The sequence below is a fragment of the Cavia porcellus genome, unplaced genomic scaffold (assembly GCF_034190915.1).
Source record: "Cavia porcellus strain 051 isolate PalLab524CR breed Dunkin Hartley unplaced genomic scaffold, mCavPor4.1 scaffold_1, whole genome shotgun sequence".
In the NCBI taxonomy this organism is placed as follows: domain Eukaryota; kingdom Metazoa; phylum Chordata; class Mammalia; order Rodentia; family Caviidae; genus Cavia; species Cavia porcellus.
The window spans coordinates 159831672-159850043 of NW_026947484.1; the positions used below are offsets into that span (position 1 = coordinate 159831672).

The window sequence follows — 18372 nt, forward strand, 5'->3', positions numbered from 1 at the left end:
TCCCTGTGCAGTGGCCCCCCGCCCAGCCCATGGTCCCCCGAACCCCACCGGACACCCCGGCCTGCATACATACTTTCACATCCTTGTCACTCTCTGATTTTCTCTCCCGCTCCTTCTCCTTCTCTTTACTCTTTTTCTTTTTGCTTGTCGAGCGCTCCCTCTCATCTCTGCTTCGCTCTTTGTCTCTGTCTTTCTTCTTCTCCTTTTTATGTCTAGAACAAGGGAGACCCGTCAGGTTGTGCTCAGGAGAGATGTGTCCAGGGCCCAGGGAAGCTGCACCCTCAGCGACAGGTGTCCTGCTGGAGTGGCCAGCTTGACCCAAGTCCAAAACACCACGGACAAAGGCAGGAGCCGTGGGAGAGAAGACTGTGAGCCAGGGTCAGGCCTAATGAGGGGATTTCCGGGGTGGGACTGGCCATGCGAGGGGGCACAAGGACACTGGCATTTCAAATCCCTGCAGAAGAAGCAGAGCTCTAAGGTGTTAAAAATACAGGACGTTTCTAAAGCCTACAGCTGCCAACAGTGCTGAGGGAGGTTATGCCACGACACGCCCCTACCTTCTGGGGGACGGGGAGTGTGACATTTTCCTCTTGGGTGACCGAGGCTTTTTGGGGGATCTCGTTCCACTCCTGCTTCTCCGTCGTCGTCTCTCTCTGGAATTACAGACGTGCAAACTACACTTTAAGATACAGTACGATCTCTAGCGCCACGAGGAGCCTGTCCAGTGAGTGTACCTCTAAGGACTCGAGACCTGTTTCTCAGTGCTGTTTGGAGCTAGAACTATTACGAACTTTGGGAAACACAAAATCCACCAGCCAGAGCTTAATGTGAGAGACACTCGGGAACCACACCTGACAGGTCCAGGTTACTTCAGTGGGGTCAGGTCCCGGAATGCTGGTGCCTCTATTCAAAGCAGGAAATGTCAGTCCTCATATGGAACCAGGAGAGGCAGACAGCAGGGGCACCTCACATCCCAGCTAAACGCTGTCACCACCCTTGCCCAAGTAGGAAAGCACCGCCAAGCACCAGCTCGTGAAAGTTAGTTTTCTTCCACACTGAGGTGTTCAGAGTACAGCATGAACTCCCTGGCAATTGTTTTTGGTACTGAGAATTGAACTCAGGACCTTCACTTGCCAAGCACGCCCTTGTGCCACTGAGCTGTATCCCTTCTGCTTGATTTAAATAAGGCATATTTTGAAAAAAATGGCAGTTTTGGCACTGAATGAACTGCTGTACAGGAAAGAAACATTCTTGTGTATGAACAGGCAGATGTAGTGAACACTACTACTCACAAGAAAATAACAACAGTTTCGTATGTGTTACCCATCAGACGTAGGACAGAAAAACTGCCTATGTTAAATTTCGTGTTACTTCACATTATAATCAATCAACCAGTCAATCAGTGGATAAAATATTCAGTAAAAAGGTGAACTTTTGGTTATTTTTTCCAAACTGCCTTTTAAAAGCTCCTGAGATTTGCCAAGTCCCAATTTTTCTGACACAAATATTTACCTATGTTCTGGATTACTTTTCATGACACTGGCCTACTGATCATTATACAGTTTAAGAACCAATTTGTTTTTTGCTACTGGGAACAACTCAGGATGGCCCTCACCCATGCTGGGCAGGTGCTATGCTGTTCAGCTGTGTCCCCAGCCTGAAACACGAGTTTTCATGTCTAATTACCTGCTTGCACTTCTGGACCGTCTGGCTGTGCTGTAGCTTTTTGGTGGTGTTTTGGAGCGTTTCTTCTCTTTGTCTTCTTTCTTTTTATCTCTAACAAATGTATACAATTTAAAATGCATGTGAAGATAGCTGACGCCAGTTTATTTAGTGTTACAGATACAAGCAAAGCAAAAGTATAACCAGATTTAATCCTACTCTTGAAAACATGAATGCTCCTGATGGATGCTATCTGGCAAAGACAGCTCAAATAGCATTGTCACAGGGAGGCGACCTCTTTAAAAGCCCAGCATGCAGCATCCCACATGGCGCCAAGAGCTTTGCAGGCTCGCTGGTGGGTCCCAAAGTGTGCTTTGGGTATGCTCATGGTAAACACTGCTCTACCCCGAACAGAGCAGCTCTGCCCGCCCACCTCACATTTTTGTAAGCAGCACCGTGCTCAGGGCTCAGCACTCCAAGCCTGGACTCTCACTCAGTGCAGGGGTGCCCTACCTGGTCTTCGATGTGCTCCTTGACCTCCGACCTCTCTCTCTGGAATGGGATCTCCTCCGTCTGGGACTTTTTGACCGTCGTCTACTCCTTGACTTAGAATGTGATCGCCTCCTTGACCGGCTTCTTGATCGCCTAATAATGAACAAGAAAGCCGGCCACGTAGGTAAATAAATGTAACAGACAAACTGCGCACAGTTCGTCCCCCTCTGACACACAAGCCAGCAGCGAGGAGGACAAGTGGCCCTGGCACCTGCTATTGGCATTTCGTCCTCACAGTGCTGACAAGTGAGCAAGGCCCCTCACTGCTGGAGCTGCTGCCCCTCCATCTGGGGCGGAGCCATCAGGGCAGGCTTGCTGCACCACAGCTCCCGGCTTAAAGATGCAACCGGGAGCCAGAGGTGGTAGCATACCAGGAAGTCGGCCTGGGTCACCTGTAAGTTAGGCAGACCCTGGAGAAATAACCAATGGGCCGGGCGTGCAGCCCCGTGTGAAGGTTCTGGGCAGCACCACATACACACAAAGAAAGGCCAATGACTTGACACTGACTTGACTGTGAAGAACACAGAAAACCTCAACCCCATGGGTTACATTATTTATTTTTGGGGACGGGTTCTCGCTATGTAATTCAGGCTGGCCTCAGACTTGTAGCTGCTCGATCTGGCTCCACACCCTGTGGCGCCCTCTGCTCCCTCACCACTGTGCCCATCGAGGCCACACCGTGCCTGACCATGGGACATCAGCACCGATTGTAAGCACACCCCAGGGTTCGCCCACACCAAGGCATGAACACCTCAGAGTGTTCTGAAAAACACCATGAGTGGTCCGCTCAGCATTCAGGTGAGAAGAAGCAAGCACCATGCAGTTCTGACCACAAGAGAAAACCCAAATCCTGCCCCACCCCGGGTGGCTTAAGTGAGAGGTTGAGGGCCACGAAGGGAACCGGGCAGGGAATTTAGAAATAAGGTGCAATGAGGGAAGCAGGCCTCTAAGAGCTGGGACGGTGAACCCCCAGCACTGTGCCAGCCGAGGTCTGTGCCTCTGCAGTACTCCACACCCTCTGCCCAGATGCAAGGGGCCTGGTCAGTTCACAAGCAGCGGCCACCAGGCACCTCTGACCCTTGTTCCAGGCAGCGGCCCCTGAACCTTGACAGCGCTTACCGCTCACCGTCACCCACTCCGCCCTGTGCTAAACGAAGGGCGTCCCCTTCAGGAAGGAGAGAGTGAAACTGACTCCACTTTAAAAGTCTCCTCAGGGCCAAGCAACAGACTATGATGAGGTTTTTAAATTGTAGCTTCGCACTGCACATCACAATTTCCTTTCAGGAGCCATCACCGTCAAGGCTTGGTCTCACAGTAATGGGCCAAATCACCTTCCCTGCTCCACTCCGTACAGCCTTAGGCAGAGCCGCCCCCAGGGCCTCACCTCTGGCCTCATCCCTGGGTCTCTATCAAAAGCCTCACTCGAACCGGCATGAGCTCCGCATGGAACCACGCCACAGTCCAGGGCATGGTGATGAGTCTCTGAGTGCATGCAAGGCTAAGAAACAGCCTGCGGTGGCCTGTGCCTCTGGGCCGGGGGCAGGGGCAAACAGGGACAGGAAGGGGGCCACGACCCAGAAACCACCCTTGTGGGAGGCGCATGCATCCATGGATGCCTTACAAACAGCGACCTGACCTGTGTCTGGAAGATGAGGGTGTCCTCCTCCTCCTAGAGCGCGATCTTGATCTTGAATGCCTTCTCTTTTCTTCTTTCTTATCTGATTTAAAAGGAAACAAATATTTATGTTTAGAAATCACCAAATAGAATTATTCCCATTAGAGTTAAAAAAATCTTTACCTTAATTTTCCACACATCCTGAAATGTTACCAGTGATCACTTTAGAATTCCTAATGCTAATGCTTGCTCAAGTGGCCCTAATATCCAGGTTCCTGGTAGGTGCCCCTCTAACTTCAGGTTCTCAAAGTGTAAGTTTCCTTTTTCTGTCTCTCACTTGCCATACTTAGAGGAGGCCACAAGGTGTTTTTCACAGAATAAGAAAAACAGTCACCTCTTTCTCATTGTTTGGCTCTAATTTATTTTTTAAAAGCTTCTGTTGGGCTTAGTGGTGCATGCTTGTAATCCCAGTCCTTGGGAGGCTGACACAGGAGGATCGATCAGAGTTCCAGGCCAGCCTCAACTGCACAGTGAAACTTTCAAAAAGACCAAAGGCTCTCAATGTTTTTTCCTTTAGGTTCTTTCACATATAGTCGTAATTCAGCCAGATTAAGTTTGTTCCTATATTGCTAGCATCTTTCAGATTGCACTTACTGATAAACACACTCAGTATGAGAGTTTATAATTTAAAAGACCATGTAGAATTCTGCACAATGTTTGGCGCCTGAGTGTGTGCACGCATGCATACGGCTTGCCTGTTTCCTGTCTCGCCATAGAACTTCATATGCAGCCTCTGCTGAGCACACTGAACACACGTTCATGGCCAACTATTATTGCACAGGTATGGATTACACAAGTGCAGGAAGCACATCTAGAACAGTCACTCACTTCCTCGTTTCAAAGTGAGGGTGAGTTCCACGCCTTTCATGTTCGGGTCTTTTCAGTACTAGTGCTCAATGTTTTAAGAATCAATAATAAATTCACAAAACTCTAAAACACCATGTTTAGTCAGAGTCATGGGTTTCCAACAGAAGTATCAGGTGACCGAAAGTGTTGGGTTCTACAGATGCAGCTGCATATCTATAGTTTCATTACTTGCCACAGGACCACTACTAACGATTAAGACATTTTATTGACTGAGTGATACATAACACACAAAATGTTTGCAATGTTTCCCCATTATAAAGTCATTTTCCTTACACTGTGCATACTGAGAACATTTCCATTCATTAAGAACAGGAGCAAAAAGAGCCTTATTTAGTAAGGAAAAGTCAGGTCCGTGGGTGCAAACACACACAGAGGCTGGGCTGCCGCTGCCCAGGCCCTCGGGCCGTGTGCGGGCCCAACTCAGAGTGGAAAGTGAGACCTGGACTCTGCCCAGCTCCTATGCAGTCACTTCATCGGACACTGAAAGACACAGGGAACTGCTTTCCTTGTTCTCCTGGTCTAGTAACAGACTTAAAATTAGACCACTCTGTGGTAAACAACAGCAGGCCTAAGGGTCACGCCCGCCTCCCGACAGCAGATCTGCTGACATTGCTGTGCTAGGCTCACCAGAGACAGCCGCAGTGTGACTACCACACATACACACGTCTCCAGGTATCACCATGGCCGTGTGGGTGGCACTGCATCCCACGACCTTTTATTTAGCAGAACTTGAAAACGTTAAGAGGACTGCTCAACATGCACACCGGGGCCATCGTCATCACTGATAAGAAACACGGCTTAATACTCAGTGACACTGCATAAGGGCGTTTTACCTGGTTCAATAGCAGCAGATATCAGGGACTGTGCTTCTCGTACTCTCTTCATAGCTTCCTCTATTTCTTTACTAGAGGTATCTGATTTCAGACTTGGTGAAACAAGCCCAGCGGCTACATGATTCAACCTGAAACAGAGCCAAGAATTGAGAATGGAAATATTCTGAAACTTCAATTAAGTATTTATGTGCATATAACACCATTTCAGTAAAATATTTCTTGATTTTAAAAAAGGGGAGAATTCCATGACTTCAGTATACAGTGCCAGGGGTAATGGTGCACACCTGTAATCCCAGCACCCTGAAGGCTGAGGCAGGAGGACTGCTTTGAGTTTGAGGCCAACCTGGGTTACTACATAGTAAGTCCAAGGCTAGTCTGCACTATACACTGAGACTCTAGGTCAAAAAACTCAAAACAATATATAGCATAGCATATTCTTTATATGTACAACGGGCATCTCTATTTGATGATTCAGAGATCTGGGATTTGCTGGGAACTGTACTGCCTTTAAACTGCAGATAGGGAAACGGAGGCATCAACAGCTCCCCCAGGCTACTCAGGGAACCCCAAGTGGAAAGACCAAGGATGCCCCTTACAGGTGACGCGGGGTACGGACCACGCTGATGGGGAAAGGCTGCCAAGAGCGGGCACACAAGCCTGAACTGCACTAGCCATTGCCTACAAGCCAGGGGTACAAGCTGAGCCATCACCTATGAGCCGGGAGGCAGGCCCACGAAGTAAAAACGCCCAAATGTCAGTGATTCTCTTCCCCACCCGAAACTCTCCCACTTTCAGAGATTTTTATCAGTCGTAATGGGAAATGGCATGAAGTTCCTGGGCCTGTCACACCTTGGGCAGACACCCCAGGCCCAGCAGGAAGGGCACTCCTCAAAGCAGCTGCATGATTGCGTGGCAGCCTGTCCTTGCCCCCACTGCTGTGTGGGGACAGCTCCTGGGTTTCCCTTGGGACTCAGCCCCTCATCCCCAAATCCAGTGTCCCCGCATGCCTGCCGGCCCCCAGCCCCATGGTTCCCCAGGGGACCACACACTGCTGAGGGGCCTGGGACCACTCAGATGACCTGAGCTGGGGAGCATGTGCACCACTACACTGGAACCAACCACCATGTTGAGCTAGATGCTCACAGTGGGACTCCCCGCCTTTGTTTTCTAGAAAATGGCAAGAGAAGCCTTGACAAGGGCTAAATTTAGAACTATCATAAGTAACTATCCTCACCAGGTATGGTTGTGCGTGCCTGTTATCCCAGCAGCTAAGAGGCTGCTAAGGCAGGAGGGTCACGAGTTCAAGGCCAGCCTGAGCTACATAGCAAGACTGTTTCCGAAAGAAAAGAAAGAGACAAACAGACAAATAGGTAACTATCTAGGAATCTACCTACTACACAGTGGAAGAAAAGGGCTTACTTGGGATCGACGGTACTCATAAGCTTCAGCAACTGATCTGCGGCAAGAGACTACAAAAAATAAAAACGTAACAGCAATGAGAACACACAGAACAATAAACTACTGCTATTTTATCTTTTCAGTATGTTGAAAGGTCCTGCCAACTTATAAAAATTAACATGTTCTCTGCATAATGCTGAGCAGTAAAAACACAATGCAAGTTATGTGCAATTAAATGTTTTAGTAGCCACACTAAAAAATCCAAAAATAACAAGTGGCATTGGTAGCTCTACTGATTAAACAGCTCATTTAGTAAGTTACCTGAAAACTGAGGCTAAACAGTCTGCATGACAGAGTGACTTATTTTAAGATATTCAGAGAAAAAGTAGTATTTTAAAAATACATTTAAAAGAAGCTTAAATTCCTCAGATAGTATATCAGAACATCTCCAGAAAATTAAGAACTTCTTCAGAAGCTGGACATGGTGGCACACACCTGTAATCCCAGCACTCTAAGAGGCTGAGGCAGAAAGATTCCAACTTCCAGCTCAGCCAGGGCAACTTAGTGAGATCCTGTCTCAGAATAAAAAAATAAAAATAAAAAAAGGGTGGAGATGAGGCTTAATGATACGGCTCTGTCTAGAGTATTATCAAAAAAAAGGCTGAGGACTTTAAAAAAAAGAGCTTACATTTCAATGACAAAAACAAAAATAATAAAAGCTCAGACTGCAGCCCTCTACTCACGTGGTACACTGACCGCGTGGCGGATGCCAGGATCCTTTTCTTACCCCAAACTGTGAGAGGCTAATGACGTAGTGACCCTGGAAGTTTCCTTTCTACAAGCCAGCACGAGTCAGAAGTGTCACTGTGAGACAGTGGTTACCCACTCTTGACAAAAAACACACAGTGCAGTCTCCTGGCCAGAGGCCGCATGGCAGGTCGCGTACCTGTGAGTTCAAGTTTGCTCCAGGAAGCCCCAGGGCAGCGAGGGCAGGGTCTAGAGTGGGAGCTCCCAAAGCCGCCAGTGGAACAGCGCCAATCTGCCAAGAAACGTTTCTTTATTTAAAACTGCACTTCTGTTAGGGCCAGACAGTACTGGTTTTGGGGTCACTGCAGCAACCACTCACCTGTATACAAAGTCATACAACACAGTAGTTCAAATTCAGCCATAGACCATAAAGGAGTGGGCTTGGTGTTAGCTAAACAAAAATGGGTGGTCTGCTAAACCTTGCTCTAGGAGATGGCCCAGTTTCCCATTCATTAAAGAATGAAATAAAACCAAGATGTAGGGAAAAATATCTTTTATGGTCTTGTGTAGACCAGTTACTAAGCACTGTCTCCCACTAGATGTAAAGTCCTTTAAAGCTTTTCTCTCGCCTCCTCAGCCAAGCATGAAGCCCTCCGAAGGAGGGGCGCCAAAGCACATTGCCTGAGGGCGGGGCTCCCTCTCTAGGATCCCGGATCCCCATTTCTGCAGCCCTACACATGGCACCCAGTAGAGCCTCGCTGGCTCCCAGGGGGTTTCAGGGCTGTCTCTGAAAGGAGCTTCCCAGCGAGGTCCATGGGCACCTGAGGGGCTCCAGCCACGCTTCCCCCAGCAGGCCAGAGTGTCAGTGGGGGGAGGAGCAGGGAGCTGGAGTCCTGGGTGTGCATGTACCCCTCCTGCCTCTGAGATATTGCGCATACTGTGCTGAAAGCTGTGCCCAGCAGCCTTCCCCAGGAATCTACTCGTGGCTAACGATTCCTCTTGTCACCCTTTCAACACAGTACATAGCACTTGTCTGAGAATTCTGATTTACCCCAACAGACAAAAAGCTGGAAAGCTTGGTAACTTCATAGGCAGTCTTTCTCTGGAAGAACTATGTGCTAAGCTCGCCCAGCATCAATTAGCATGCGGGAAACATAACACACACATTTGTGGTAATCTAACTGTGAGTATGGGTGAAATGTGTTCTCTTTCATACCACTGTCTGGTAGAGCATGTACTTTATAAGCACAAACCCCTAGCAATTATTCAGGTCCTCATGCCACAGGTGAGGCACTAAGAGTCAAGTGACAAAATCAGGCCCAAAGAGCCTGGGCGCTTCTGACCTTGCTAAGGTGCTCCACCACTGGTGTTAGTGACACCACCAGCTTTTCCCACAGGCACAGGGGTGGCAAGGGCACCGGCATTCCCCTCCAGTTGAGGATCAACAGTCACTATTATCCCGGAAACCACCAAGGAGTTACATAACCTGAGCGGGCAGAGTATATACTATTTAAAATTCCTCCCAGGTTGGGGCAGGGAACTGCCTAGCATGTATGGGCCCTTATTTGATTCCCCCTATCCCACACTGCAAAAAGCAAAATAAATTTACTTGTTTACAATGAAGTAATGTGCGCTCCACATTCCCCACATCAAATATTCTCAGCTAGAATGCCCTTTCAAACCACTGATTTAATTCAATCCCAAGCAAAAGAACCAAGGGCTTTGAGACAGACAGGTGGGCCTGGGCAGAAGACTTCCTTCAACGAACTTCCTTCAGTTTTGTCTTCTTTTCTGGTCCAAATTTTATTTTTTTACGGTGTCAATTTCATTTATTTTTGAAAGCCAATGCAAAACCAATATAACAGATACGTTATGCTATTTAGAATAGTTTTCTACAAGAGTTTCAGTTCTGTTTCCGATTGTAACACAGCCCTCTCCTCTACATACAACTCTACGCACATGTCATGTCGGTATAGGAACCAAAATCACAGAAGCACCAGAAAAGCTCTCCCATGGTTCAGTGTCTCTAACCTCAGAGAAGGGAACAGAACACATACCTGGGTCAGTGGGTTGGGGGTCGGGAGGAGTCCACCACCAGGCAGAAGACCTGCCACTGCGTTAGCTGGTGCCAGCAGAGACAGAGCTTTTGTCTCGTCAGGAATAACTCCTGCAGAGAAACATTCTGCATCAGAGCGTACTCTCTGGTAAGACAGAAAACACACAAAAACACCCAGAAAATATCTACCTGATACACCACCTGAGTCTGCTGAAAGTACTTATGCTCGCTAAAATATAAAGCTTGATCTCTATGATTATTTATCATTAATTTTATATCAGAATGAAAGTTCAATGTGTGAAAATGTTTCCTTTTTCTCTACAAATGGTTAAGTTTCTAGAGTAAAAAAAAAATAGCACAATACACACTACTGTTTTGTTAACACTGCCAAGATTTCATCACCTGTACTCGATTTTTAAGTCATGAACCAAACGTAAGCAAGCACAGTCGGCTCTCCAGGGTGTGCTCTCAACTTTCAAAAGCTGTTTTATGAACAACGACTCGTGTCGGCTGCTTCACTATAAAGCACACAGAAAAATCAAGATACACAAGACAAAAAAAGTTTGATTTAGGGGTTAATAATGGTACAGTTACTATGACTTTTACACCTACCATACAAACTTTGTAAAATTTAAGAGAAGAAAAGTATGTAAGGAAATACTCTGTTGGAATCGAGCGTAGGGCTTTTGCTGACTCATGAAAATGAATATGAATGTTTCTGAAGACCTCTGAATACACACGGTATGTGTGTGGAAGTGAGAGAGATAGAGAGAGAAAGCAAAAATAGGTAAAACAACATGGCACATTCCTTACCTGTACAGTTAAAGGCTTTTATGTTCCAACATGTGCCATGCTACTTGTACCAAAAAGACTATACAGTGTCAGTTTGAAACTAACTGTACTGAACTCCTTAAGCCCAAAGCGACATGTATGTCTGTTTTTAAGGCCTAATTCGTGTATTCAGATAAAATCTAAGGGTCCTAATACAAATATTTACGTAGACAATTTCAATTCTATCCAACAGCAAAAGCCCTATACAGATGGATTAATCTGTTAATGTGCCCAAGCCCCCAAAATGAGAGTTCAATAATACAATTAAACTACATATTTGCAAATACCAGTAGTATTTCTGTAATACATATTAAGAAACTGCATCTCATCATAAAACATACAATATGTACAGGGCACTTAAGAGAAACTGGATAAGCTGCAGAAGAAAACTGTTGGGTGGTATTTTCAGCAGGGCCTGGTATATAGTTCAGGCTGAACCAGGGAAAAGAACTGTAAAACACAACAACAAAAAAGAAAAACCACTGTTAAATAAAGGTAATGGTTCCTTCCTCCTACACTGAGAAGTGCCGATAATATAAAACAAATGTATACTACACAGCACTGTTATCTTGCTTGTGCCAGAGCTGTCATCAATTTAGATACCAAGAGTTATGGAAGGGAAGGGGAGAAGATCATTTAAATATAGGGCATTAATGCATCAATATTAACAAACCTACAGATTAAGGGGTAATTTTGCATGCAAAATTATGTCTCAAGAGGATATATTAAGTATCAGCATCTTACTCAAATTAGTGCATTTGCAACATTTCTGGCAAACTAAATCCTCTTGAATTTACTGAAACACCTGATAGAAGATCTGCATCCATTAAAAAAAAAATCATGCATCTGATCCTCCGATTAAAAAGACTATTTAAAAATAAAACTACAATTTAAAAAATAGCAATGAGGCCCCTCACCAGTTAATTTTCATGCGTCAAGAGTATTTTTTTTACTGCTGCTTTGATAGAACCATGAAATACTGCATGAATGTGTAGAAATGAAAGAAAAAGAAACAGACAAAAGAAACAAACATTAACCAAGGAACCTAAAATAACCCCCAAATCCATTACTATTAAGAGTTCCTTCCAAATCCTGGTATATCACTTTTACCAATTTAGATTGTTTCTTACCGTAAATTTTGTGTCTATGCCTCTAAAGTACTGGCTGAGAGCCACCCCCAAAAGTGTAAATGCTAAAACCAGAGTGCATGGTGACATTTACTTAATGGAGGGAACATTAATACAGCATGTCATACCACAAATCAAATACGGCAAAAATAGACTTCTCAACTAAACATTTCTGTAATGTTATGCACATTCCACGAAACCTCACTTTTGAAAAATAGGTATTAAAAAATTACTATAGTCTAAAGCTACCGCTAAAGAGCCAGTTAGATGATATACTGTATTATGTTCCAGGCTTGGGAATTACAATACTTAGCTAATAAAATCTTTAAATTTAATGGCTGGCTACAAAGTCTGCACATTACTCACGTGAGCTGACCCGTGTTTCCAGGCCTATCATTTATGTTACTCATCCTAAATTTGAATCCTAGAAATTGTTTGTTGGTGGTTAAATCTTACCCTACAACAAACACACTGACACACAAGCAATTTTTAACCAAAGATAACTACAGTCAATCTATCTTAACCTTACAACTATGCTCAAATGCGTTAACATAATGGAGATAGAAGTACTGTTACAATACAGCATACCTGAACCCCGCTCTGAACAGAACTTGATTTCTTTAAACCCAAAGGCAATTTCTCCAACTTCAGACAGTTCACAACTTTACAAGATAGATGTCAATGTTCACACTGTATTCAAAGCTCCAAGATAGCAACTAAAGTAAACAATAACAAGGTTTTCTTTCTCCTGACCAGTTTATTAAAGGAAAGGTAATGCATGTAAATCCTGGTCAGTGTATTTCATAAAATATTAACTTAAAACCCACTCATTTTATTATGTTAATGACTTTTCAATCAAAATTTATAGTTACCAAAAAGCAAATCAAGTAGCAGTATACTGGGAACAATCAAATTATAAAATATGCCTCAGAAAATTTTACAAAATGGTATTAAATAGTGTTGTCTTGTCACAGTGGCTTTTTTTAGATCCAAAAAACCTGCTCAATTTTTTTCTGTCAAATTACTTTAACAGCCTAAAATGTAAAAAGAGAGAAAATGTCGTTAACGAATGGTCACACCAGGGAACACTTGGGCACTGGAGTGCTTGCTGGCCTTTAGTTAATGTCTAGAATCCCCTGTAGCTGCAGAGAACCCACTGTTTTTCAGTCATCTGGAAGAGTTTTGCATTTGCCTTCTCCACTACAAAAATCACACACACAAATAACAGAGAGAAGAATTTATTATTGAGAGATATTCTAGAAAATATAACAAGAATGAACAAAAAAATCTGGCATAAAAACACAACACCCAGTGCCCATCTGGCACCTAAACTATAGGAAATCTTGCATTTTCACAAAATTTAAAATCACTGCAACCCTTGGTATACTGGAATTTAATGTGGGATTTTTTTTCCCCAAGTTATCAATGTGAGGAAGCATTATAGAAATACAACCTGGGCATTTACTTAAGTAACATCATGCATTTGAAGGTCTCTGTTAAGTGCCATGGAGTGAATCATTTTACCTTTGGGACTTTTCACAAAACTAAGTAGACAGACCTCAGAGTTACAAGTAGGGACACGGATTTCATGAACTTAAAAAATGTATTAAAGGAAGCAAAGGGTTCAGTATCTTATAAAAAGCAGACCTGATTTCTAATGATTAAAGTTACATAAGTATCATGGACTGCAGTATAACAAGGGTTTCAAAACGTTACGTGCTGAGTTTCATCACACTGCTAACTCTCACTCTGCAGCTACCCTTTGGTAGGCGGTCACCCGAGGGTGCCCAGAGGTAGTAAACAAAGCACAAACCTTCGGCATACGGTACGACTATCAGAGCTCTGTCAACGAACACAGTGTTTGTCAGGTGCTGTGCTACAACTGCCGAGTCCGGATCATGGAACTTAACAAAGCAGACACGAGACGAGACTGGTAGAGGCGAGTCACTAAAAAATGACACAAGGGGAGAATTATCAGTGAAAACACAAGTGTATACCTTGCAAAGTAGTACCTATACCCATCATTGCACACAAATTAATGTAACTAGTTTAAAAGAAAATATTTACTGCTCACTGAACAATTGTACAGTACATAAAACCTATTATTATCCCGTTTAAAGTGTATCAGGTTAAAAATAGTTTTCTGAAGTCTCAAAGTTGAGACTATAAACACAGCAACGTGTTTTTCATAGAACCAACTCTTTCTGGTGCTGGAACTGAACTAAGTCCCAAGTACTCTAAGCTGGTTCCACCTCCCAGCCCCAGGGTCAAGTCTGTAACAAGTTGTTTTGGCTCAGAAGCTTTTATGCTAGCTAATTTCTCAGCTTAAAAAAAGTGTGACGATTTGATAACAATTTTTAAAAGACAGTGTTTGCTTATGTCCTCTAAACTGGCCCTGAACTTTGTCTATGTCACTTAGGTGGGCCTTGAACTCGCCACCGTCCTGCATCAGCCTCCATACCTTGCTCCACATTAACACCTGAGCAATCCTAGACACTGGATATAGTCTCCCAAGTTGTACAATTTCAATGTGTGAAAGAGGCACTTCCCTCAGCAGCTGTTCTTCAGGAAAAAGGAAGGAGATGGTGTGCAAGCAGTGTAGTATAAATAACACAAAGAAGGGCTTCAAGAAATAATAAATGATGATTCACATTTCTATTATAAAAATCTTTATGAAAGAAAAGGATTAAATAAAGGCAAGTCTGGCACTCTCACATCATACCAAAAGTAATCTGAAAGCCAAAATCCAAGGCCATAGCAATTGGCCTTGATGTGGCAAAAGGTTGCAGGCTACACATTAAATTCATGGATGTGTGTGTGTGTGGGGGGGATCCAGGCTGCCCCATCCACATCAGTTACCATCTCTGGTGCATAAAACACTGAACTTGCTTCTCCTCGAATCTTCTTTGACAATTTTTATCATGTCCCCAGGTTGAAGAACCCCAGTTTTATTGTAACAAGCTGATTATCATTTGAGATTCAATAATAAAAAGGAAAATCTCAGTTTAATGTTGTTAGAGCCTTCTAACTTTTCTAATAAATTACACATGTTTATGTGTACACAAAAAGTAATTACATCAGATTTGGTTACAGTAGTTATTCAGACACAAACACATTCACTGAAAAGAAAATTTTTCTTCATTTGAACACTAACAAGAAAAGAATTTTTAACATTACTTGAGGATTAATGTAAGGCTATCCATGTCCTGAAAACAAACCTATTAGAACTAGAAGGATCTCCTATAGTAAGCACAGATCCTAATTCAGGTTTAAGATGGACAATATTTCCAAGAAAATTGAAGCTAAACTGCTAAGTGTGTCTGCAAAGACGGTTTATTTCAGTTGCGGAACTACTGCTCTAAAATTGAACAATGTTGTACTAGAGTGGTAAAAAGAATGCTGCAATATTTCTAGTACTTAAGTTATGGCAATTCCATTTCTATATTCATTTATTGATTTTTATTTTACTTTCTGGAGACAGGGTCTCGTTAGTTTGTAACCCAGGATGGCTTTGAACCCGCAGCGATCCTTCTTGCTTTAACTTCCCCAGTGCTGGGAATACAGGTATGTACCAGCAAACCAGGTTGTATTTCTTTTCTGACAGCTATGCTTTAACCACTAAATTAAAAGGTTCTGTTCATGTTATTACCCTATGTTCTTGATCCCTACCACAATGCCTTTAGGGAACAGAAGGCACTTGGTTTTCTTTTGGTGCCCGGAATTAAGCTCAGGACCTTGCACTTTCCATATCTCTTAAGAAGTGGTGCCTGCCAACTCTGTAACACTACAGTTATCCTACCGAAAGAGAAGAGACCATTGAATACTAAGTTTTCAATACATAATGAAGTTATCAGAAAGTCCTACTCTGTGTTCAGAATTCAGAATTCATTGCCATTTACCTGGCAGTCTTAAAATGATTCATAATCTTTTCTATTCATTAACACCAAATGAGTAGCCAAAAATGAGAACCAAAGCCTGTGATAGACAATGGAGTTAATATCAATCACAAATAATCTGAATAGTGCAAATAGGACCCTAACTAGGAAAATCATTCCTTTCTCCACTTTGAAACAATCTTTTAAAAAAATAGTTTAAAGGTTTTGTTATTTGGCTCCATAATTACATTCCTATGCTTTCAGTTAAAGTTTATTTCATGCACCTATCCCTTCTAAAAATAGAAATATCTCACTCTATTGTCAAGAACATGGATGACGCTGAAGAACCGAGGAGCCTGACAGGTTACATGAAGCCCTGGATGCTTTGTTCCCCTCTAAGAGTGGTGGTACTGTTCCTGAAGGGAGCTTAGTGTTCTGAGAGAGCTGTTTCAGAATCTTCCAGGATGAACACAGACAACTCCCAATTACTTAAAGCCCATTGGAGAACCTGTTCTAGGAGGGCCCTGATTCTGTACAAGACCCCGGTCAGCTCGCACAGCTAATCAAGTGTGAGAACCTCAGTTCAGGCCCGAGAGCAGCGTCTGCATGCTCAGGGTAACAGTGAGGCAACTGCTTCTACTTGGAGAGCCATGGGCTAGCAAACAAGACACCTCCAAGCTCCCAAGTTCTGCTAACATCACATGCCTTCTCCTTTGTTATGCAAGGAAAAATATAGCGATGAACTGTGACTGCTGAAACAAAATTTTCCTGAAAGGTGAGTCAAATTCTTTCCCGTGTCTAACTACACTTAGTTCTTATTATAAAATCATTGAAGTATTTGGTTTTGGTCACAGAAAAGCTACTAGTGATGTTAAATTTACTGTTACAGCAGCTTTCAGTTTGTATATAACTGACATGCTTCACTGGCTTTCATAAGCACTTCAGTTATGATCTGTGAAATTCCCCTAAAATGAAACATTTGATTACTTAAAGAACGCACAGCAAGAAAGACACTTTGAAAGTGTACTCACTATACACTTCACAAATGTCTTTCAGATGATGCTGATGAAACCAATCCCCATACTCTACAGAAGGGAGGAGACTGAACAGCAACTGTCAATCTGTGACAGGCGTGACACAAGGCGACACAGCTGTGTCAGCAAGGTAAAGACAAAGCAGAGTGCTGTACTCTGATAACCTGGGGTTAGGAAGGGTTCTCTGAATAGGGTAACATTTGAGAAATAAAAGGAAATCTGCACGCCATGGGGATACCCAAGGATAAAAGATGTCCTGCCAATTATGAATGCCTCCTTGGGGAGTTAAAATTAGGTCAAAATGTGGTCAAAAAACAGTCCTTTAATCCTATGAGTAAAAGAATAAAAATTTTGGAGTGATAAGATCTTCTGGACCTTTGCTGTTTGTACCCACAGCACATCATCTCCGCAAACAGTGGGGAGAATCTGAAGTTTACTGGCAAACAAATCAGTAAGAACCAACTTAGGAAATAAACAGTAGTCAAGTACAGTACTGCTCAAATCTAGAAGCCACGGCAAGATAAGATAACACACACTATATTGTAATCTTGTGCTTTTTTGAAAGCAGCCCATTTGTAGGTGGCAACAAAGCGCAAACATGTACCATAGCAGCTTTAAATACAGGGAGAAGGTCCCTCTGAATTCAGAGCACCTCACATCATTACTCGATTAAACAACTTCCCAGGAGCTCCCCTATTAGGAGGAAACCATCCACCTGGCTGTTTGCCTTGCAGACACTGCCCATGTTATTAGGGAAAAAAAGGAACCAGAAAAATGCCAGCACCTGTCTTTGTTACCTTTTTTCTCAAGTATATCAAAAAGTAACCTGTGGGACTATAAAAATTACATTACAATTAAATAAAATATCTCCAAGCAATAAAATCATCAAATGTCATCATTCTGTTCCTGCCATTTTATAGTTCATTTTACGAGCAACTTAAGTATCACAAAAAAAGTAACAGCAAAACATGTATTTCTGTATGCTTGTATTATGAAAGTTTGTCCAAAGCAAGTAAAATTTCTGTTCAAAATATATGTACATCTTCCTGGAACTTTACACCTCATGCAAACTGATAACTGCATCCTAACTCTACATGTGAACTTTCCCTAAAAAAGTAAAGACAAGATACCAATTTTAAAACACACACATACAACACACCAAAAACAAACAAAAAAACCGAAAACACCAGTAGTCAGGTGAAAATATTTAAGGTAGAAAATCATGAACTATGCTGACGGTCTGCAAATACTTTATTATAACTAACTTTGACCAACTGATTTATGGATCAAAAATGTACAGAAAGATCGATTTAACACACACAACACATTCACTTAAGATTCCAAATTTCCTGTTTAGAGTTTAAGTAACATCACAAAATTCTCAACATGTTGGATATTCCATGTTTTTTGACAACAGTACTCGAATTTTCACTTTTCCAATAACCTTCCCAGAAGCACATGGCCATGTTATTTGAAATCTCTGCTTCACTTTTTATACCTGATCTTTAGTTTCTTTTTCAAGTAATTTAAAACTTCTGGAACAATTTCCAGAAAAAGTAACAAGACAAAGAAAGTCAAGCTTACAACATCCTGTAAGACAACTGTGAAATATCGTATCTCATTTTTGTATGTATGTCAAAAAAGAGCCTTTGAATTAAGGCAATAATCACTGAACAGCAATACTTATCTAAGTGAGCAGCTGGTTTACCAATTTA

General features: G+C 42.9%; 1 protein-coding gene across 9 annotated transcripts in view; it reads right to left on the bottom strand.

Annotated features, from left to right (window-relative positions):
- Positions 1-18372, bottom strand: part of Srsf11 (serine and arginine rich splicing factor 11) — a 31668-nt gene that overhangs the window by 1247 nt on the left and 12049 nt on the right. For 3 of the 9 annotated variants that reach the window (XM_063258390.1, XM_023561192.2, XM_023561191.2), the window contains 10 exons: positions 13562-13695; positions 9792-9901; positions 7934-8026; positions 7009-7058; positions 5590-5717; positions 3851-3932; positions 2176-2307; positions 1687-1776; positions 558-674; positions 74-212 (listed from right to left, as the gene is read on the bottom strand). In XM_063258390.1, the coding sequence (XP_063114460.1) occupies positions 74-212; positions 558-674; positions 1687-1776; positions 2176-2307; positions 3851-3932; positions 5590-5717; positions 7009-7058; positions 7934-8026; positions 9792-9901; positions 13562-13695 (1075 nt within the window). Of the gene's footprint in view, positions 1-73; positions 213-557; positions 675-1686; positions 1777-2175; positions 2308-3850; positions 3933-5589; positions 5718-7008; positions 7059-7933; positions 8027-9791; positions 9902-10192; positions 13696-18372 lie in introns of those variants that run through there. The other 6 variants (XM_023561194.2, XM_023561193.2, XM_063258429.1 and 3 more) reach the window with 5 other exon arrangements.